Genomic DNA, 21,601 nt, shown 5'->3' with positions numbered 1-21,601 from the left:
ATAAAGATGACAAAAGCAGCTGGAAGGATGGGCAGATGAGCAGCACTGATAAATTGTTTAATCCTTTTATTCTGGAATTTAAAAGGGATTAAATAGTTTAGGCTGTCTGGTGCACTGTCTAAATTTTCTACAAATAAGTCTGGAATAGTACGTTAACTGACATTGATTAATTTGGTTGGAAACAATATGCAATCCAGCCCATTTATTGGTGCTATTGTTACCATAAGACATGGCATGCAGACCCAAATTCAATTTATTTTTCAGAAAAATATGAGTTTTCTGAATGAATATAAGATCTGTGTGTGTGTGTGTGTGTGTGTGTGTGTGTGTGTGTTACACACAATTACTGTTGGCTATTACAGGTAAATTAGATTTCCTTTTTCTTCTTCCAGTAACAGAGCATAGTGTTAAGTGTGAAACTGCAAAGAATAGAAATGGGAAGAAATGTAGGGAATTGTAGCTGTGACCCTTCTCCACTCCCAGTGGCCTAAGCAATGCATGGAAGCTCATCTGCCTTATTAAAATAAAAATAAAGCATTTAAAGGTGAGATAAGGTACATCCAGAATTGCGGGGCCGAGGGTGGGTGGAGTGTCTCAGTGTGCTAAGCAAAGTCATCTGGGAAGAGGAAAAGGTACATGCTAAATACTAGATGCAGCAAAGGCAATTCCACAGTAACCCCAAGTACTCTAAAAAGGTTTACGCTTGTTCAATCATAGCTTTGAAATAACACAATTATCGCAAGCATAGCCTGCTTCCTGTCGCTTTCCCCCACCAAAACCCACCTTGTCCTTTATCATTCCTCAGGTATGGAGGGTTTTATTTACAAGGTTCCTCCATGGATCTATTTCTATATCTAAAGTGCCTGTTCAGGATAGGCAACCTGTGGCCCTCCAGAGGCTCTTGGGACTGTGACTCCCACTCACCCTTGTTCACTGGGGCTGATGGAAACTGAAGCCCAACATCTGGAGGGCCACAGGTCTCTCACCTCTGCTATATGTTCCAGGTTGGAAAGCTCAGTTGGTTTCAGCGTGGTGCTGATAACGCCAAGGTTGCAGGTTTGATCCCCGTATGGGACAGCTGCATATTCCTGCATTGCAGGGGGTTGGACTAAGATGATCCTCAGGGTCCCTTCCAATCATAGATGATTCTATGATTCTATGTTTGTGTCTTTACTGTGCTGCTAAAACACAGCAAGCTTGTTAAAACTGGGGTGGGGAGGAGGACAGGGGAGAGGGCTACATCAGGGTTTAGTTATTAAATTATTTCATTTCTATTATTATTATTATTTCTTAAAGCAACGAAAGAAAAATACACTTGAGTAGTTTCATATGTAAACAACAAAACACAGTCCATTTGGGAGACATTTGTGCACGGTGCACAGAACAATATGTAGTTTTCCCTTATTGTTTTGTAGTTCCCAGCTTAGAATTTATCCAATTATATATCTATTGTGTGACGGGCCTGGCAAGAGGGATTCCATTTACAGGAAATATTTCTGAGATCACAAACACTCCAGGCTATATGCAAACACTGGAGCAGATGGTAACTGATTCAGTAGGACTGTGCCTTGGGGTTCTAGAAGGGGGGAAAGTCTTGGAAAGTAAACTCTGCTGACAAAATAACCTTCTTATTATATAACAGGAGAAAATACAGCTTAATCAGGCCAGCCAGTGGTTAGGGACTCAATAACACAACAACACAGTTTTGTGAACTCCTTTTTCTGAAATATTCAGAAAATACAAGCAAATGTGAAAGGATGGACACTGCAGAAGTTAAGTCCCACTGATCTGAGCAGAACTTACTATAACCATTGGGGAGTTTTAAAAAATTTTGTTACCTGGATGTAGGAAGGAGGAGAGGAAGCGTGAGCGAGTTGCACTTCCGGCTTTGCATGGCTCATATAAATGTTCCAAAAGGGAACATGCAGAGGAGAGGTGTGCAAGATCTGGATGTGGAATCAGCTTGCACATCTCTGGCTGAAGTTCCTTTTTTAATGTTACACCAGCTGCATCCAGTAACATGAGAAGTCAACTCAAATGAACAGACTAAGGCTGCTTCAGTCCTATGAACTAGGACTGGAGAACCTGGCGTCTTCCAGATGTTACTGGACTGCAACTTCCATCAGCCTTACTCAACATGGCTAATACAGTGGTACCTTGGGTTAAGTACTTAATTCGTTCCGGAGGTCTGTTCATAACCTGAAACTGTTCTTAACCTGAAGCACTACTTTAGCTAATGGGGCCTCCTGCTGCTGATGTGCCGCTGGAGCACGATTTCTGTTCTCATTCTGAAGCAAAGTTCTTAACCCGAGGTACTATTTCTGGGTTAGCGGAGTTTGTAACCTGAAGCGTATGTAACCTGAAGCGTATGCAACCCGAGGTACCACTGTAGTTAGGAATGACAGGAGCTGTAGCCCAACAAGATACGGAGGGCCACATGTTTCCCATCACTGCTATACATACTTACCTGAGACTAAGCCCCATTAAACACAGAGCCCCTCCAAACTATAGAGTTTTTGTGTTAATGTGGGTAGGGGTGGGTGTATTCTGTCATGTGTCATTGGAGCAAAAAGCGCATTAGTGGTGGATTTATAGTGGACTGTCCACACATCGTTCTGCTTCCTTAGCTGTTTCCTAATGTTACCACAGTATCACCATCTGAAGGGTGCAACAAAAGAGGAGTAATTGGGGAGAGTAGAACTTGCATTGATTGGGGAGGAAGCCAAAACTTTAGCAAATGCAAAACAGTATTGGAAAGAGGGTCATGTATAACCACAATAACATCATGGACACAAATTATGAATACTCAAGAAAAAGGATGTCAGGAGGAGTCCATAGCAGGACTTTCTGAGTAAACATGCATATGGTTGTGTTGTAATGCACTCCTTTCCACGTGGTCTCTTGCTCCTTTTCAGAAAAGCTAGCCAGATGCCTTATGCCATATGGTAAAAAAGCTAAAAGGTAAAGGACCCCTGGACAGTTACATCCAGTCAAAGGTGACTATGGGGTTGCGGCGCTCATCTCATTTTCAGGCCGAGGGAACCGGCATTTGTCCACAGCTTTCCAGGTCATGTGGCCAGCATGACTACACTTCTGGCGCAATGGAACACCGTGACAGAAACCAGAGCGCAAGGAAATGCCGTTTACCTTCCTGCCGCAGTGGTACCTATTTATCTACTTGTACTGGTGTGCTTTCGAATTGCTAGGTTGGAGGAGCAGGGACAGAGCAACGGGAGCTCACCCTGTCGTGGGGATTCGAATCGCTGACCTTCTGATCGGCAACCTCAAGAGGCTCAGTGGTTTAGACCACAGCACCACCCGCCATATGGCAATGGGAAGGCCACAAGTAGGACATAAGCACAAGAGCACTCTCACCATTTCTGCTTCCCAGCGATTGTCATTCAGGGGCATACCTCTTCTGATACTGGAAGGAGTACACAGTCATAGTGGCGAGCAGGCATAGTATTATCCTCCATGAATTGGTCTAAATCTCTTTTAAAGATATTCAGGTTGGTTGGCCATCACTACATCCTGCGACAGCAAAGCCCACAATTTAACTATGCACCGTGTAAAGTACTTCCTTTCGTCTATCCTAAATCTTCCGATGTTCAGAGTCACTGGGTGACTTCCCTTCCCCGCCTGGCCATCTCTAGTTTTATAAGAGAAGGAAAACTTCTTTCTGTCCGCTTTCATCACATGCATTTTACACATCCGTGCAGCGTTTGTGATGGACAAACTAGCAGCTCCCTAACAAATGCTCCAGCACAATCCACCAGCATTACAATTCAGCAGCTGAGCCAGTTTCAACCAGCTGATGCCACTCACAAAGGATAGTAATAGCAACAACAAGAAGAAGAAGAAAATGGGCAGGGATGTCAGGATGTTGCCAGAGAGGCGTGCTGATGTAACCATGCAGTAATTCTGAACCCATCTCCCAAAAACAAATGTTTGTCCACAGGCACTTTGCCTTGAAACTGAACTATGACTTTGTCCTATGCATAAAAGACTCCGTTCATGTACAATTATGATATCAGATTTAATGCACTCCATAGAACCAGTAGAATCAAGGGGCGTGATCCAGTTCTGCTAAAATGACCCAACTGTGCACAAACCACCACCTATTTAATAAACTTGGCAAAGTTCCCTTTTTGTTATATTTATCGCATTCGCATCCCACCCTTCCTCTAAGGAGCTCAAGGGAGTGTAGCGAGGTTATCTCATTTCATCCACACACTTTATCCTCGTTGGCTAATATGCGGTGACTTGGCCAAAAAGCACTCAACAAGATTTTTGGCTAAGCGCAGATTTGAACCTTGAGTTGCTTCCACATTCGGTCCTTTTCTCTGGGACTGATATCCTTTGTCCACTCACTTTTTGTGGGGAATTTACAGGATGTTGCTGTTAAATCACTGTGTTCCAATGTCTTCTGGGTTGTCCTCTCACGTGCTTTCATACGAGATTCCTGGCACTTTCCCACGAATAAAGTGCAGCTACAGCAGCAGCCTGTTCACTAATGGTGTTAAGACTTCTGCAGTGAATTGTTCCTTTAATTTGAAGTCCACCTGTTTGCAGGTTAAGCCTGTTGTACACAGCAGCACTAGTGAATCAGATCATTGATCCATTTTGTTTACATTGGCAGGCAGTGGCTCTCTGTGGTTTCAGGCAGGGATCTCTCCCAGCCCAATCTAGAAATACTGGGGATGGATCCCAAGACCTTTTTCATGTGAGACAGATAACTACCACTGAATTATAGTCCTTGATCAGCATGGCTGGGAGATCAGTGCTGAACTGTCCCTTAACCGAATTTTTCGTATAATGGAAACAGAAGAGGTTAAAAAAAAATAAAAGGAAAGACATGAGTCGTTTAATAGTTTTCACTTACACACTCACACACCAGCAATCCATGACTAAATAAGTGGAACTGACTAGGGAAGAAGTAAACAGGTTGAACCTGTAACTACAAAGTTTCGAATTACCATTCGAATGGTTCTTTGCTGAACAGGACTTACGGTAATTGAAAATAGACCGTGGGATCCTAGTTAATGCAGTGGTTTGTTTAATGCTGTGAAGCGCCCCAGCGAACTGCAGAAAAAGCAGTGCCTCATCAGTACTCCAGGCAACCTCGGTTTCCCATGTGCTCTTCTTCAGACAGGTGCCCATGATACTAGTTAAAATTGCAAGTATTGCCACAGTCAGACTTTCAACTTTGGATGTAAAGCAAGAATGTCTATAAGATTGTCTATGCTGGAAATGTCTATAAGCTGATTTGTGTATTAAAGCACCCAGGGTTCAGAAAGCCAGCGTGGAGCAGTGGCCAGAGAGCTGGGCTTTTAAAGGAAGCAACACTATGCATAAGACGCTGGTGTAAAGCAAGCTAGTGTTAAGTTAAGCAGGTGTAAAGTCGAACCCAATCCATTCCCTGTTCAGCAGTGGGGCTGCTCAGTGGCGGAGCTAGCTTGGCTTGGGCACACTGCAGGCCCCGCGGTAAATGCCACCCACCATGGTCTGGTACCCAGTGCACCCTGTCCCCCCCCCCCCAGCTACACCTCTGGGGCGGCTGCTGCTCTACCTAAGCTTGGCAGAAGGAAAAGAAGCCTTTAATATTGTGATTTGTGCCATGTTTCTGTTGGGAATTCAATTCCACCCTTTGCTGCAGATAAGTGGATTGTCGCACATTGTTCCGACACTTACCACATCAAGTGACCAAGCTGAATGGGTTTAGATGCTGCCTATGCCCACGCCGGCTCTTATCCCATGATTGCCATACGCCTTTTGGGGGGGGCGGGATTTACGCTACCCTTGGCTTGACCAGCTTTCCATCAGCTGAGCCAGGATGAGCAGTTACACTGGTGTATCTTTGAGCTAGGGTTGGGGATTTAACACTGGCTAAACCAGAGATCTGCAGTACCCAGGGGGATCTTGCCATAGGATTGCCCCCTAGGACCTTGAAGACTAAGGATGAAATTCCTACTCTGCCATGATGCTCACTGAGTGACCTTGAGCCACTCATAGCTCCCAGCCTAACCTCAAAGAATCGTTCCGGGGATAAAATTGAGACGGGGGGGGGGGAGAACCGTACACATTGCTTTGGAGGAAAGGTGAATTATAAATGCAAACATAAATAAAAAAATATTTGCGTCATATTTTAATGCTTCCTCCTACCAAATCCTTTAAAATAGCCTATAATCTACGGAGCAATCCTATGTGCATTTACTTGGAAGAAAGCCCCACTGTGTTCAATAAGGCTTACACCGGAGGTAGCGTGCTTAGGACTGCAGCTCTAATCTTCTATTTACTTGGATGATAGTTAAAAGCTGTAGAGAATCAACTATATTTTGAAAATTGGCTAGCACTTCTCACATTCTAATCTCCGTAGAGTGCTTTTAGAAGTGGAGAAATCACTTGGTGATTTTGTTGGCAACAGATTCACAGACGTGACAAAGAGCATGATATTCCATATTCTACATCTGATGTTCCATGCACATCTGGCACAAAAAAGCAAACCTTCTACAAACCTTCAGAAACACTAAAGACCCAAGCTGATTATCTAGGAATTACGGGCAAAAAGAACATTATGTGAGCACTTCCGATGTTCTATTAGGGCAGAAGAACTGGGTAGATTCTGGTTTCTCACATAAGGATGGGCAAGCATCACATGAGAGCAAGATTGTTTGAAACTTCCGTTGCGTCAACTCTTTCCATCGTGAGCATGTAATGCCCATTGATAAGGAGGGAAGCTAGCATGCAAATATCATCACATGAACCACTTGTTCCATCCATCCTCAGCAAGCGTGATCTGGCTATATACAATTAGCAGATCTGTTATTGTCCTTTTTAGTACTTATCAGCAAAATTGTTGCCTTGCTTTAACTGGGCAGCTCAATGAAATACGCACATATGCAAACCAGTTTAGCAAACATCACTGTAAGCCATCTGACAAGTTGTTTCATTACAACAATGACTGCAATTAAGTCTGTTGTGTACACATCGTAGCTTTGATACACAGGAATGGGTTTTTCATATTTTCTTTTCTAATTCCTACATATTGTTTACATTATCAGACCAACTTTTTATTATGAGACCAGCTTTTAAAAACAAACTCAGTGGGGGTCTTTCCCACTGAACACATCTCAGGGTTACTCCTGTATAAACTATATTATGAATTTAGATTGTGGCAGGGGAGAATACTAGGTGTCCAAATAAATCACTATTATGAATGCATTTAAATGACACCTCTGATTTGCCTCCCCATCCTATCAAGCCACTTTTACGATGGTGCGTGATTATCTCTAGTAAAAAGGAAGAATGCTTCTAACCATTAGAGTCCATCTATAGCAGTGATACTGGGGATTAATGCCTCTCAGCTCTGATATTACACAGGTGAGGGAAACAAGAAATATTTCAGCCTGAGATGCTCTGAGAGGCAGGAGATACAAAAAGGCCAGGGGAAGGAAGGGTAGAAGAAAAATGGACCTTTGAGATCAGGAGCCAGGAAGATGGAGTAGCTTCTGTTTAGACTGCCATGGAAAGAGACAAAAGTGTATTCTCTATGTCAGGTTACAATCACAGGCTTCTTCCCAACTGAGAGGGGCTAGGAATCCGCAGGCTGGACCTCCCCTCCCCCATATACCCCCTAGCTTAGCACCCCTTCTTTGAAAGCTATCTGTCCTCCAAGCACAAAATCTTCAAAGGATCCAAGTCATTATTATTTAACTGTGGTTAGTGTTAGCTATGGTTTATGAGCCGGGAAATTGGCTTGTCAGGGCAAATCACTGTAAACACTAACCAGAGATTGTCAGATTTAACAACACACCATGGTCAGTTTAAAAGCACAAAGTGGATGCTTCTGATGTCCTCGCAGCTATGCCAGAGAAGGACTGGAGATGAAGGTGTGATAGCCCATAGGTTTCCCAGACTAATCCCTGAAGTGCTAAACTATGGCTTGGGGCTATATAGCTAACTGCTCAGTGCCAGCTTCTTCTTGCTTCTGCTGTCTGCTAAGAGGACTGAACAAGGGTTCACCAGCACTTAAGCAAATACAGTGGTACCTCGGTTTAAGAACAGCTTAGTTTATGAACAACTTAGATTAAGAACGCTGCAAACTCGGAAGTAGGTGTTTTGGTTTGTGAACTTTGCCTTAGAATAAGAACATGTTCTGCTTCCTGTTGAGTGTGTTCCATTTGTAAATGGAGTCCCCCGCTGCTATGGGAAAGCACGCCTTGGTTTAAGAATGCTTTGGTTTAAGAACAGACTTCCGGAACGGATTAAGTTCATAAACCAAGGTACCACTGTAGAATGTCATTTGCAATGGGCCTGATTGGACAAGGAAGTCTGCTATGTGTTCATAAGAGAGGAATGGTATTTCCAAAACAAACTCTTCTAATGCATGTGATTTCCTTTAAGCACGTAGGGGGCAAATCACAAGAGCAAAGTACTCCTTTACCCTGTTCTTTCTACATCTATCAAAAAATGTGTGACACAAAAGGTAGAGTGCATCTTGTTGCATGTGTTGCCCTGGGCTTCCTTTTCCCTCCTTCCCCTTGGGTAAGGCAAATGTCAAACAGTGTCTCACCTGCAGCCTTCCATGGAATCAGACAACAGAGGCTTCCTGAATTAAAAGCATGGAATGAGACCTAACAACTGCAAGCTATTTTCAACTCAACAATAGGAGGAAAACAATCAACTTAATTGTTTCTTTGAAGACAGGTCATCCTTTTCTCTGCAGCAAACGAATGAGACACCTACTCCTGACTCAACTATTTATCATGACTTAAAGCTGCCTTTCAAGCTGAATGTACATTTTCAAGAAATGGCTTACAAATTAGGCAGGGGTAGGATTTGCACGTGTTACATGCATGCCTTTCCTTTCCCTGGTGGAAAACACACCAAGCATCTGATTTGAAAGATTTTACAACAAGACTATTATGAGAGTAACTGGAGGGCGCACATTCTCGTCCAACATGTAATATAAACTCCAAATTTTAACGTAAATATATTCAAGACCACAGGCACTTTTATGGCAGCCATGAGAACTGCTGCAACCTATTTCTTAATCTGTGTGAGGACTGGTTGACTCCACGAACAGCTAGGAGGCAAATGTGCCTGCTGGTCCGTTCTTCCTATGACCCTTGCCCACTTGAGCCAGTCCCAGCATGGCAGTTTTCATGGTACTGGGCTATGTTTCTCCTGGCTGAGAGGAAGGGAGAGAGGAGGGAGGGAGAGACAGAGGTGATGTGAACAGGAGATGGCAACTATTCCCTCGCTATTTATTGCAAAGCTGTTTTAATGTACTCAGGTTCATTACAAGATGCCTGCAAAACAGGAAGCACATCTTCAGAATGCCAAACTATGACTTTAAAAAATGCTAGGCATCCTTCCAGTTCCGATTAAGGCACAGGACGTTCTTGCTTGGTCTATGTTCTAAGCTGGAATCCCCTGATGTCCCTCAATGTGACAGTCTGGAGCTTCTTTTGAAAGAAATTGAGAGAGACAGAGAGAGAGAGAGAGAGAGAGAGAGAGAGAGAGAGAAAGAAAGAAAGAAAGAAAGAAAGAAAGAAAGAAAGAAAGAAAGAAAGCTGGTGCTATGTATATAGATTACAGCGAATCAAAGGAAAACAAAGGAGGAGGAACGATGGGGAATAATGTTTTTCAATGCTGCTACTATTACTTTTTAAAAAAATGGGAGAGACACAAAAATGTGGTGGTAGGTATTTCCACACTGGAGGTGCTGCCATGACAAAATAAAATAAATAATAATAATAATAATAATAATATATTATTTATACCCCACCCATCTGGCTGGGCTTCCCTAGCCACTCTGGGCAGCTTCCAACAAAATTTTAAAATACAGTAATGCATCAAACACTAAAAGCTTCCCTAAACAGGGCTGCCTTCAGATGTCTTCTAAAAGTCTGGTAGTTGTTGTTCTCTTTGACATCTGGTGGGAGTGCGTTTCACAGGGCGGGTGCCACTACTGAGAAGGCCCTCTGCCTGGTTCCCTGTAACTTGGCTCCTCACAGTGAGGGAACTGCCAGAAGGCGCTCGGCGCTGGACCTCAGTGTCCAGGTAGACATGAGTGTTCACCCGCTGGTCTTTAGGCTAAGGGGCAGTGTGTTTTTTTTATTTCCCCCGTGACTCTATCCCCTGGGATTGTAGAACATTAAAACATATTTGCAGGGATCACACACATTGGTATCACACTACCTGCAGGGAAAGTGCAAAACAAAGACAACAAAGAGCCTTGTGGCAATAAATGTATTTGTCTCAATGACTCTTTGCTGTTTTTGCTGCAACTGATCATGACACTCACCTCTCTACAGATGGAAGAATCTCCCACGTGATTTCACTGTTTTAGCATTATTCAAGGATGCAATGATCTCCAAACAAATGATAGAGCCCAAACACAGGCAAGCCCTATTCTAACACTATCCAGGCCTAACACTATTCAGAGACTTTAAAACCAAAATTCCAAGCTACAGGAACTCTACTCCTGCTTATTATTCAGCCAATTATCAGATTTCTTGTTAACTCCCATCTTGTTAATCTGGTTCATCCTGTAGTAGTGTATATATCTCTGCGTATCTCTGATTCATCCTGTTGTATATCTCTACCTCATCATCGTCTCAGCCTATTTCATGCATCTACTAAGAAATGTTTCCTACGAAAGGTTTTTTTCACTCTACATCTAAAATACCACAGAACTTTTAGTCTCTCCACCCATAAGGGCTGCTTAATCTGACCAGTGACCCATCTAGTGTAGAATCCTGTTCTCACAGAGGCCAACCAGATGTCCCCACAGATGTCCCCAATTGAGGTTTCCAGCAGCTGATATTTAAAAGCTTGCAGCTTCTGACAGAAGAGATAGAACATAAAATAATTAGCTAATGCTAATGGCTAACGCCCAAAGAGGCAAAGGCATATTTCTAAAGAAATGTTTGTATGTTCAGCAATTTCACAGTAAAAACTTATCAAGTTTAAATCAGCGTTCCACCCAGCCAGTTTAAAGCACTTTTAAATCCCATTTATTTCTACTGGAATGTTTTAAGCACATACTTAACTCCCCAGCTAAATCAAACGGGAGTTTAAAAGTGCTTGACTTGGTTGGGTTGTGTCCAAATTCATAAACCTTTCTGGTATGAAATAGGGTGCATATTTTTACTATCTGGAAATCAATATATAGCTTCAATTTTAAAATAAAAATGGCGAGAGCACCACTATTTGTCTCAGAATCAGTTTGGAATAGGGCATGTCCACTAACACTAATGCTTCAACCTTGCGCCACCACTCTAAAATGGGGCTATAACCTCTATCCACCAGAGGGCAACAAGAACACACATGATACCTTACTATCATTGAAACCGTAGTTTGTGCAGTTATACTGCACCAAGAGATTTGTAATTTTCTCAGGTGTGTTTGCTGCTATTTAGAACAAAAGGCTAAGGGGACTAGGACAGAGAATGGCAGTACAGATTGCCTCTCTATCTTGGGAAAGTGCCCTCCAAGGAGTCATTCCTATGTTCTGGGTTCCCCCAGTTTTAGGGTGGCCAGACAAAAAAGAAGACAGTGGTCCTGCACCTTTAACTGTTGCTTAGTAGGGAAGGAGCCCTGTCATTTCTATTTGACCATTCTACTATCTATACATTTATTAATTTCACAAAATTTATACACTGCTTGATGTAGAAAAACAAACCCGCAAAGTGGTTTACGAAAGATAAAACAACAAAATCAAGAAATATGTACAACCCTACTTTTACAACAGTTGGAATACTAAAACACATTTAATTTATTCTCATGCAGATTACCAAGGAGTGCCATTTTATAGCTGCCACCTGCTATTTCCCACAATGCCCCCCCCCCGAATATGGCATCACTCGAGGGCAATGTGGGAAATTGAAAAGGTAATTCTCCAGACCCAGCTGCCCACGCAAAGGGAGGGTCTAGGGCAGGCGCTATTTATGAACTCTGCTGGCGTCTGGACCTTGACCAATATGATGAGACCAGGCCTGTCTAATTGGGTTGCAAACAGTTAAAGTTTGATGGGGCAGGGTTTGGAAGAAGTTGATTTGTTGATGCTACATATATTCTCCAGAGAATAGATCTGTGGTTTGTCTCTTCCAGACAAGCACAAACCTTGATTACAGCTTCTGATTTGCGTGGACAAAAACCATTCCCGGGTAAGCACATATAGGAATGCAGCCGTCTTCTCCGACGTGGGTGGCACTGTGGGTTAAACTACAGAGCCTAGGACTTGCCAATCAGAAGGTTGGCGGCGTGAGCTCCCGTTGCTCGGTCCCTGCTCCTGCCAACCTAACAGTTTGAAAGCATGTCAAAGTGCAAGAAGATAAATAGGTACCGCTCCAGCGGGAAGGTAAACGGCATTTCCGTGTGCTGCTCTGGTTCGCCAGAAGCGGCTTAGTCATGCTGGCCACATGACCCAGAAGTTGTATGCCGGCTCCCTCGGCCAATAAAGCGACATGAGCACCGCAACCCCAGAGTCGGTCACGACTGGACCTAATGGTCAGGGGTCCCTTTACCTTTAAATATGCTTAGTTTTTGCTAGATTATATGCCCTATTTTAACACAGCTGGAAATTCATTTTAAATTCAAATATCTGAGTTCAAATATGATGGCATTACTTAGTGGTGTGAACTGTGATGGGAAAGAGACTCTGCTTGCCACAAGGGGGTGATGGGTTTCACTTGTGTTGCCCCGCATCCAGCCAGAGGAACCTTCAGAAGGGAGTTTCTGCCAGAGGAACAGCTGTGAGGAGTGAGAGACTCTGTGTTGGCCATTAGGCTGATCTTGGACTTCCTCAAGTTGGAATGGACCTATCAAGGGCAATGTGAGTGAGTTCCTACTCAATGGTGCCTGGGCAAGCTACCCAGAGCCAACATCCACCTTACCATCAGTGGTAGGCCTTGAAAGCCCCACTGTCACCACCACGGACCACTATGTGTGGACCCCAGTATTTTGGCTGAGCTGGCTTAAGAACGGGCATTGTGTGTATGTGTATTTTAATGAAGTGAATAGAGTGCAAGATTATGAATCATTGGGGTGTGTAGAGTTGGTCTGCCAACAGGCCTGGTGCCTGAAGCCAGCTCCCCGTAGAACATGTCCTTGGGGATCCTGCCATTTTCTATTTGGTGGACATGGCCAAGCCAGCTTAGATGTCACTGAGAAAGGAGTGTGAACATGATGGGAATGTGGGCTTGGGAGAGCACATCTTTAAGACTCTCGCCCTGCCATGTGGTGCCCAAAATCTTCCTGAGGTGGCACATATGGAAGGCACTGAGCTGTTGCTCCTGGTGGCTGTGTAAATTGCCCACAACTCACTTCCATCAAGCAGCGTTCTCAATACACAAGTCTGGAGGACCTCCATCTTGGTATTAGACATTCTGGATTATTGTAATGTGTCAGGCGCATTACAGTAAATAGCCATGTCCTTCGATCCATATTCTCTGATTCCAGAAAAGCAAAATAACAAGATGAAGAAGTTTAGGAGAAAGCAAGCAAGCAAAGAACACGGCATGTTTTGACAAACAGTATTTCATCCCACGAAGCATCTGAAGATGCTGCCTTTCTGGAATTGTCTGGAATTGCCGCTTCATCTGTTCAGAATAAAAACAATATCCCTTAGTCATTACCAAAATGCCACACCAAAGTATCACTCAACACCCCTTCATTTTTATTCAGATTAAATTTACAAGGAATCTGACTGCTCCTCAAGGCCTTAGATCAAACATCGTCCTCCACAAGGTGCCGCCTTCTTCAGCTGAGAATATCCCAGCATCCAGTCGCAATACAATGAAGGCCTCTCAGAAAAGCTGCCATGGGCACTAACAGAAACATGGCATGGAAAAAAAGGGCTTCCTGTAAACATTGGCAAGAACACACTGTGTCAAATGTGCTCTTTCGGGTAAGACGTTCCAGAGACACGGTTTGTTTCCCCTTCCTCTATCCCTCTTTTGGGACTTGGAACATGCAAAGCTGGGGGGGGGGGACATATATCCTTGTTTAGCTACAGCTAGTTAATATTTTTCTTAATTCATCCATTAACATTCAAAAGGAAATTAAAAAGTACCAAGAGTGGGAAAGTAATGGCTTTTAGTCAACATCCCAGGCTGGAAAATAGTTGTCTTTATTGGCACATGTGCAAACTTTAAGGTCCAGGTTAAGGGCTGCATTAGCAGAAGCCGTTCCTATACAGTTCCAAAATGAGGCCTATGTGCGTTTTTAAAAACACATTTCAGTCATCCTGCTACGGAGCTTGACATTAACTGCACTCACAGGTTACCCTTAGGAGGCCACCACTACGGGAATAAGCACAACGTTTTACTACATAATTACTACAATTTCACTGCCTCAAAATGCACCACTGAGATCTCTTGACTGTTTCTAGTCTGCCGTGTAGTAACTACCAGTGCCATATACAGTGGTACCTCAGGTTAAATAAGCTTCACGTTACATACGCTTCAGGTTACAGACTCTGCTAACCCAGAAATAGTACCTCGGGTTAAGAACTTTGCTTCAGGATGAGAACAGAAATCGCGCGAGGCAGCAGGAGGCCCCATTAGTTAAAGTGGTGCTTCAGGTTAAGAACAGTTTCAGGTTAAGAACTGACCTCCAGAACGAATTAAGTACTTAACCCGAGGTACCACTGTATATCTAAATTGCTTCAACACATCTGAGCATTTTGATTTCTCTAGGGACTATGCTAAACATGGCATCACTTCTACACTGGGCCCTACATGGCCAGGGCAGAGACTAAACTTGCTAAAATTTTAATGTACAGTGGTACCTCGGTTTAAGAACAGCCCTGTTTATGAACTATTTGGTTTACGAACTCCGCAAAATTGGAAGTAGTGTCCCGGTTTGCAAACTTTAGCTCGGTTTAAGAACGGAAGCTGAACGGTGGAAGGGCACCAGCAGCTGGAGGCCTCATTAGGGAAAGTGTGCCTCGGTTTAAGAACGGTTTTGGTTTAAGAACGGACTTCCGGAATGGATTAAGTTCGTAAACCGAGGTACCACTGTAGTTTGAGTTGTCTTCCATGTTCCAGAAGGAAACCCCGCTGTCTTCTGTAACCTCATCCAGGAATTCAGAAGTGAGAGGAAATGTCCTTGCTGAAAATCGCCACAACCCCCTGATCTAGAAGTAGCTGCAGATAAACAAGATCTTAACAGGCACGTAAATTAGGTGTCCTAGGTAAGTGATGGGGATGTGCATTTGAATGCACACTGAACAACGGAGAAACCGCATTTTCCTTTCTCAGGTGCACATTTCGAAGCATATCTGAAATGCCCTTCTGATTTCTGCCCATGTTGAAAATTTAATAAACGGTATGTACCAAAAAAACAACAACAAAAACCTGCACAAAAATAAATTCATGAAAAAAATATTAAAACAATAATGGAATACAAGAAAATGCAACACTCAGACTCAATTAAGCAAAGACCAGCAGAATATCCAGTGAAAAATTCAACTGGAATTCCTCCCCACCCCCACCTCTAAAAAAAGCCCTTTGATATTTAATTGCCTTCACTTGGTGCCTTAAAGCTCACGGGGGTGATATTTTGACACTGTACATGCAAGTGATGTACTTGCATACTGCATTCGTCTGCCTGCATGCATGTGTCTCCTTATTTGGGTCAGGCGGCATGTTATTACCATGTTCTGAACTGGTAGTGGATCGTGATCCTGGACTAATATGTGGTGTGTATCCCAACCAAGTCACACTCAGAGTAGGCCCACTGAAACCAATTGACAAGTTAGTCGTGACTAGTTTAAGTCAATGGCTCTACTCCCTTGGCCACAATTCCATAGCTTTCTAGACTCCAGCCCTCCCTGTCAACTTCATTCCTGGCCACGGCACTCAGCCAATTGTCTCTAGGCTTTGCATGGTTTTTTTAAGCTTTCCCTCTCCTCATGTCCCTGTTCTTGATGTACATCTCAGTTCATATAAATTCTATTGTGCTTTATTCATTTGATTCTAATTGGCTGCTTATCTTCCTATCTATGGCAAGACTGGGCGAAATAATATGGCACACACAGTTGGCAGTAATTATCATTGCATTTTAACTACAGTACATCCATTAACATCCCAAGCCATAATATGATCCGCTGTTGCAAATTCAATAAAATAAACAAATTCCTGGAGGACTGGGTTCTTATTTGGCCCCTAACGTTAGCACGATAAACATATACATGATTGGGAAAGACAACTCAAATTAATGTTGTAGTCCAAGCTTACTGAACTGAATTTAACCTGAGTTCCACCCCAGCAAAATGCAAAAATGGAACAATAAATTTTGCAGCTTGTTTGTTTTTAAATCCTGTTGAAACTGACTGGAGAGGATATTTCACTTGGCTTCTCATTAAGATCAAATTAATTCACTGTTTGAAAGTCATTCCAGGCCTAATCCAGAATCCCTTGGAGAGTAGAGAAAGGTTCACATTGATTTAGTGGGCTATGAACTAAGCTACCAAGAAACAACTTCTTACAGGAAAAACTAAAATGCATAGCTTATGGCCTGCCATAATCTGTACAACCAGTCCTTCGTGTAGTTTGTTTTGCATTCACATTCAAAACTGTTTTAAATGGAAAAGCACCTTGCCCATTTTGCTGGGTCACTGGCTAAAGGGGGGGGGGGGACTTCCAGAAGACTTTTATTTGAGCACATACTTCTCTCTTGGCTATGAACAGTTGCAGCTTTGGTCTTCTGAATCCCTTATCCTCGGACTTTATTATATAGCCCCTTACCTTATGGACCGGGAGATTGCATACATTTCTTCTATATTTGTGACAAACTGACTAAAAGGTAAAACAGGGTGCTGGATACGAACCAACCAAACGCATGCGCCTAAACAAACAGGAGTTTTGTCACAAGTGGAAGCAAAAAGGTGAAGCACTGGAAGACCAACTGGAGATCAGCTACGCATTTTACCTACTCCTGGCTCCATCTCTCTAATCTATTTTTATAGGTGAGTGCCTATAGGGTTTTAAAGTACCACGTACTTTAAAAACAGTAAGCGATATGATAAGAATGCCATAGAAAGCATTAAAAGCACAGGAGCAACAGCCACGAAAATCAGTACAATCCAGCAGAATTATAAAAGCAATATGAAAATGAGTTGTAAAAAATGCTGGGAAGGGCTAGACAACTAAAGACACCAAATAAAGACATTAACACCAAAAAAACCAAAATAGACATCAGAGTTGGTGACAGGTGAGCTTCTCTAGGGAGGACATTTGAGATGTGAAGTGATACAATAACTGGACCTCTCCTCCCAATCATCATCTGCCCCAGTCTAAGTGGTGGAAGGACCCATAAGAGAACCTCCTGTGGGAAAGGACTGGAGCTCAGAGGCAGAGTGACTGCTTCGGATGCAGAATGTCCTGAGTTCAATTCTTGGCATGCTCAGGCATGGCTGGGAGAGACCTGTCTGGTTGGGAGTTCTGTGGGTGGTCTTTGCTAAAAAACCATGTTAGTGTCCAGAAGGTCAATGCTCTGAATATAATCTATTGCCTCTGAAGATAATGGGAGTACAGGTGAAACTCGGAAAATTAGAATATCGTGGAAAAGTTCATTTATTTCAGTAATTCAACTGAAAAGGTGAAACTAATATATGAGATAGACTCATGACATGCAAAGCGAGATATGTCAAGCCTTTATTTGTTATAATTGTGATGATCATGGCGTACAGCTGATGAAAACCCCAAATTAACAATATCAGAAAATTAGAATATTAAATGAAATCAGCAAAACAAGGATTGCAAATAGACCAGTATTGGACCTCTGAGAAGTAGAAGCATGCATATGTACTCAGTACTTGGTTTGGGCCCCTTTTGCATCAATTACTGCCTCAATGCGGTGTGGCATGGATGCTGTCAGCCTGTGGCACTGCTGAGGTGTTATGGAAGACCAGGATGCTTCAATAGCAGCCTTCAGCTCTTCTGCATTGCTCGGTCTCATGTCTCTCATCTGTCTCTTGGCAATGCCCCATAGATTCTCTATGGGATTCTGGTCAGGCGAGTTTGTTGGCCAATCAAGCACAGTAATCCCATGGGCACTGAACCAGGTTTTGGTACTTTGGCCAGTGTGGGCAGGTGCCAAAGTCCTGCTGGAAAATGAAGTCAGCATCCCCATAAAGCTCGTCTGCGAAGTGCTCCAAAATCTCCTGGTAGACGGCTGTGTTGATCCTGGACCTAATCTCCCCAAATCTCTTTTCTGATGAGAGGCAGCTTTTGCATCTTATTTGGAAACCAAGGACCCAGAGTCTGGAGGAAGAATGTGGAGGCACACAATGCCAGATGCTTGAAGTCCAGTGTGAAGTTTCCACAGTCTGTGTTGATTTGGGGAGCCATGTCATCAGCTGTTGTTGGTCCACTGTGCTTCATCGAGTCCAGGGTCAACACAGCCGTCTACCAGGAGATTTTGGAGCATGTCATGAGTCTTTTTATCTCATATATTAGTTTCACCTTTTAAGTTGAATTACTGAAATAAATGAACTTTTCCACGATATTCTAATTTTCCGAGTTTCACCTGTATTTGACACTTGATGATCCCATAATTTCAGTTAAGTTATCTGATTCACATCCTAGTAGCAGGCTAGTTTAGAACCAGAGTATCCAATTTCAATTCCCAAACATGTTGTCAGCTGTAGTCAGGTTGGAACAACAATTTGAAATGTGCTGGCCCAAGGCATGAGACCCCAACATTTTAAAAGTTGCATTCACACAGTATACTGGTGCCTGTTGGATCAAAAATCACCAAAGACTTGGTTTGGTGGTGCCATTTCGAAATGAGGAATGCAAGATTTAGAACTAGGTCTGTTACTAGCTAGAGCCAACAAGTAACATAAGTTAATCAGGGCTATGAAGCTCAATTCAATGAACAGGTGAATTAACCGATTAAAACACTTTTAAATTAACTACAGCATACCTCTGACAGGCAGCAGATTTAAAAAAGAAATACACAGAACTAATGATGAAACTAATGATAAAAACCTGCAGTGGCAAGCAACATCTTAAAAGCAATCTAAAACCAAGAATCCCCACACATCTTGTTTCAGAAATATTGATTTACACATGTAGCTTTAAAATAGAAAGATCTATCGACTTAAACTCATATATGGAATGGATTAGAACTTCTTTTGAGTCCCAATTTTAAGAATATCTGTTGTCTTACTGTTTATATACCTAATAATAATGACTGTAACACGGTCAACACCGGTCAACCAGCCACCTTGCTTTCTTATGCCAAGTGATCTGTGTTTTGGTATCCGCTCTGATAAATATTACATTGTTGATAACAGAGGGGTCCTCCAGATGTTACTGGATTGCACCTCTCATCATTCCTTCTCATTGGCCGTTCCAGTGTTAGAAACTCAGGTATATCAGCTAGGCACCAAATGGTTCCTTAAACCAGGGTTATAGTTACCAAAATGAAATGCCTAGTTGCCATTTTGGAGCCAGATGGCTCAAAAGTTGTATTTTTCAATACAACTTTTTAGTTCCTGAGTTTCATTCTGATTGTGCAGACAAAATATAACAAACTATAACTACAGGATGTGTTGCTAGTGTGTGAAAACAGTCAAGATCCAAGGATCTCCCAGGCATGCACCTCCAGATGGTGGAGGCGTCAGGTGCCATCCTGGCAACTGGGCATCTTCACTTGGTCACAAGTGGCCGATAGTTAGGTGCAAAATGTGTCTGGCATATTTTGAACGCTGGGCCATTCTGGCTGGGACAGATGGGACTTGTAGTCTCCAACATCTGGAGGGCACCAGGTTGGTGACCACAATGGGCACTCCGTGTAGAGCCAGTGAGATGGACAGAAATAGAGGTACTCCTGAGAAATAATTAGATGTTGTCCAAAAAGAGTTTTTTAGACTGTGTATGCTATTTTCTCAAGGTATCAAAACTCTCTAAACTAAGACCATGGCAATGCATATTGAACAACAGCTGTAGGTGAAACAGAAGTCTTAACATGACTTCTAGGAAATGATCAAATTAATCTCTAAGGGAAAGGAGTTCCACAGCTATGCAACAGAAGCAGCAGGAACAAAAAATAATGTTCTTTCCTGTTCTTACTTGGCAGGTTACACAAGAGGTCATTTTTGCCTGACTCTAAGGATATAATGGGACATAAAGGAAAAAGCAGAAACAACAAGAGGAGGAGGAGAAGCAGAAGTTTGGATCAAAGCATTAAACCCTATGATGAAAACACAGCACAATATAAATACAATACCATCAGATAAAACTGTGTGATTAAAAATTGATATGCAGAAAGTGATAATAAGCAAATCACTGAATAAAGTGGAGATAGGTGAGAAAGCACAGCCTCTGAGGAAAAAAATATGGGACATGGTTTATCAAATCAGGAGGAAGGTTTCACACAGGCTTTTCCAGGGCTAAACTCAAGAGCTGATGCGCCAAGATTCAGGTACAAGCAAAAGTGGCCTGCACCTTTGCTTTCTGCCACCTTGAAGTTTATGGCTTGAGAAGATCGGCACATCCTGCTTTTCTCATCTGAAAGCAGTGGGTGGGGACAGTACTGTTTGCAAAGAGAGAAAAAACACCCAACAATATAATGAAAACCCATGAGGCATGTAACAGCTTACTTGCAGATGTTTCAAACCTTAAGTCTTGATTGTTTAAAATGTGTCTAGGTTTCCCTTCACAATTTAATTTCCTGGCAAATGTTTAAACTCACTTTCGACCCGCATGTCAAACATTGCAGGCATCCTGCTGCAAATGATTTTATGGAAATAGTACACTTTTATATGTCAATTCTGACCAAAATTAAACCAGGCAAAATGGAAATAATTCTGCTGGATAGGTGGGGATTACACGTGGTGCCTTTGTTTACGAACAGAGCTGCAGGATAAAAATAGGCATCAGAATATTGTGAACAACATGTCATTGGGCCTCTATGCACAGTGGAAAGAACATGAAGGGTGTGTCTAAAATAAGAAAACAGCCTCTTTTAGAGGTAAAACAAAAAATATCCCCCAACTTTAAACAAATGACAGCCTGCTTGAGCTGGTATTTGCACATACCCCGAAAAACTTCAAGATAGTTCAACAATTCAATCTATTCATGTTTACAGTTTATTGCTCTGCTCAGTAGAAGGATAAAACAAATTGTTCTGTTGCTTTTCTATTCCCAGGTCTCACAGTTCGTCCTTCATGAATATTAAAGGATGATTTCTTTGATCCATACTCTAAATCTGAAATGCAAATCACCAAGTGCTTGCTTGTAATTTATCATATGATAAGTTCTGAACTTTGCAATACATTTCTATTATCAATAATCAAGTCAAGAAGCAACATAACACAGAACCACCCAAGTTCTATAACCTAAAAGCTAGGAAACACACAAAAACAGCAGAATAAAAATGGTAAATGGTCATGGGTAAAAAGATTCCTGCTTTGCAGAGGGTTGCACTAGATGACCCTTGTGGTCCCTTCCATGTCTATGATTCTGTGAGTCTGTGAAAAAGCACATCAAAGCATGGGTGCCATCCCTAAGAAGGCCCTTCCATTCACTCTGGCAGTTGCCTTTATAGCAAGTAGAAACAATGAGGGAATGCGTGAAGTCAT

The 21,601-nt window shown here is 42.6% G+C and overlaps 1 protein-coding gene across 2 annotated transcripts in view; it reads right to left on the bottom strand.

The window, feature by feature from the left end:
- Window positions 1–21,601, bottom strand: part of BCL2 (BCL2 apoptosis regulator) — a 108,995-nt gene that overhangs the window by 69,689 nt on the left and 17,705 nt on the right. The window contains exon 3 of one of the 2 annotated variants that reach the window (XM_081015028.1): window positions 21,121–21,228. The exons of the other annotated variant lie outside the window; for it this stretch is intronic. Within the exon in view, the coding sequence (XP_080871154.1) occupies window positions 21,223–21,228 (6 nt within the window). The 3' untranslated portion in view covers window positions 21,121–21,222. Of the gene's footprint in view, window positions 1–21,120; window positions 21,229–21,601 lie in introns of those variants that run through there. 2 annotated transcript variants of the gene reach the window in all.

The sequence above is a fragment of the Podarcis pityusensis genome (genome assembly GCF_964106645.2).
Source record: "Podarcis pityusensis genome assembly, chromosome: 7".
In the NCBI taxonomy this organism is placed as follows: Eukaryota; Metazoa; Chordata; class Lepidosauria; order Squamata; family Lacertidae; genus Podarcis; species Podarcis pityusensis.
The sequence above is the reverse complement of the archived record's forward strand: the minus strand, read 5'-3'. Positions and strand labels throughout refer to the sequence as shown.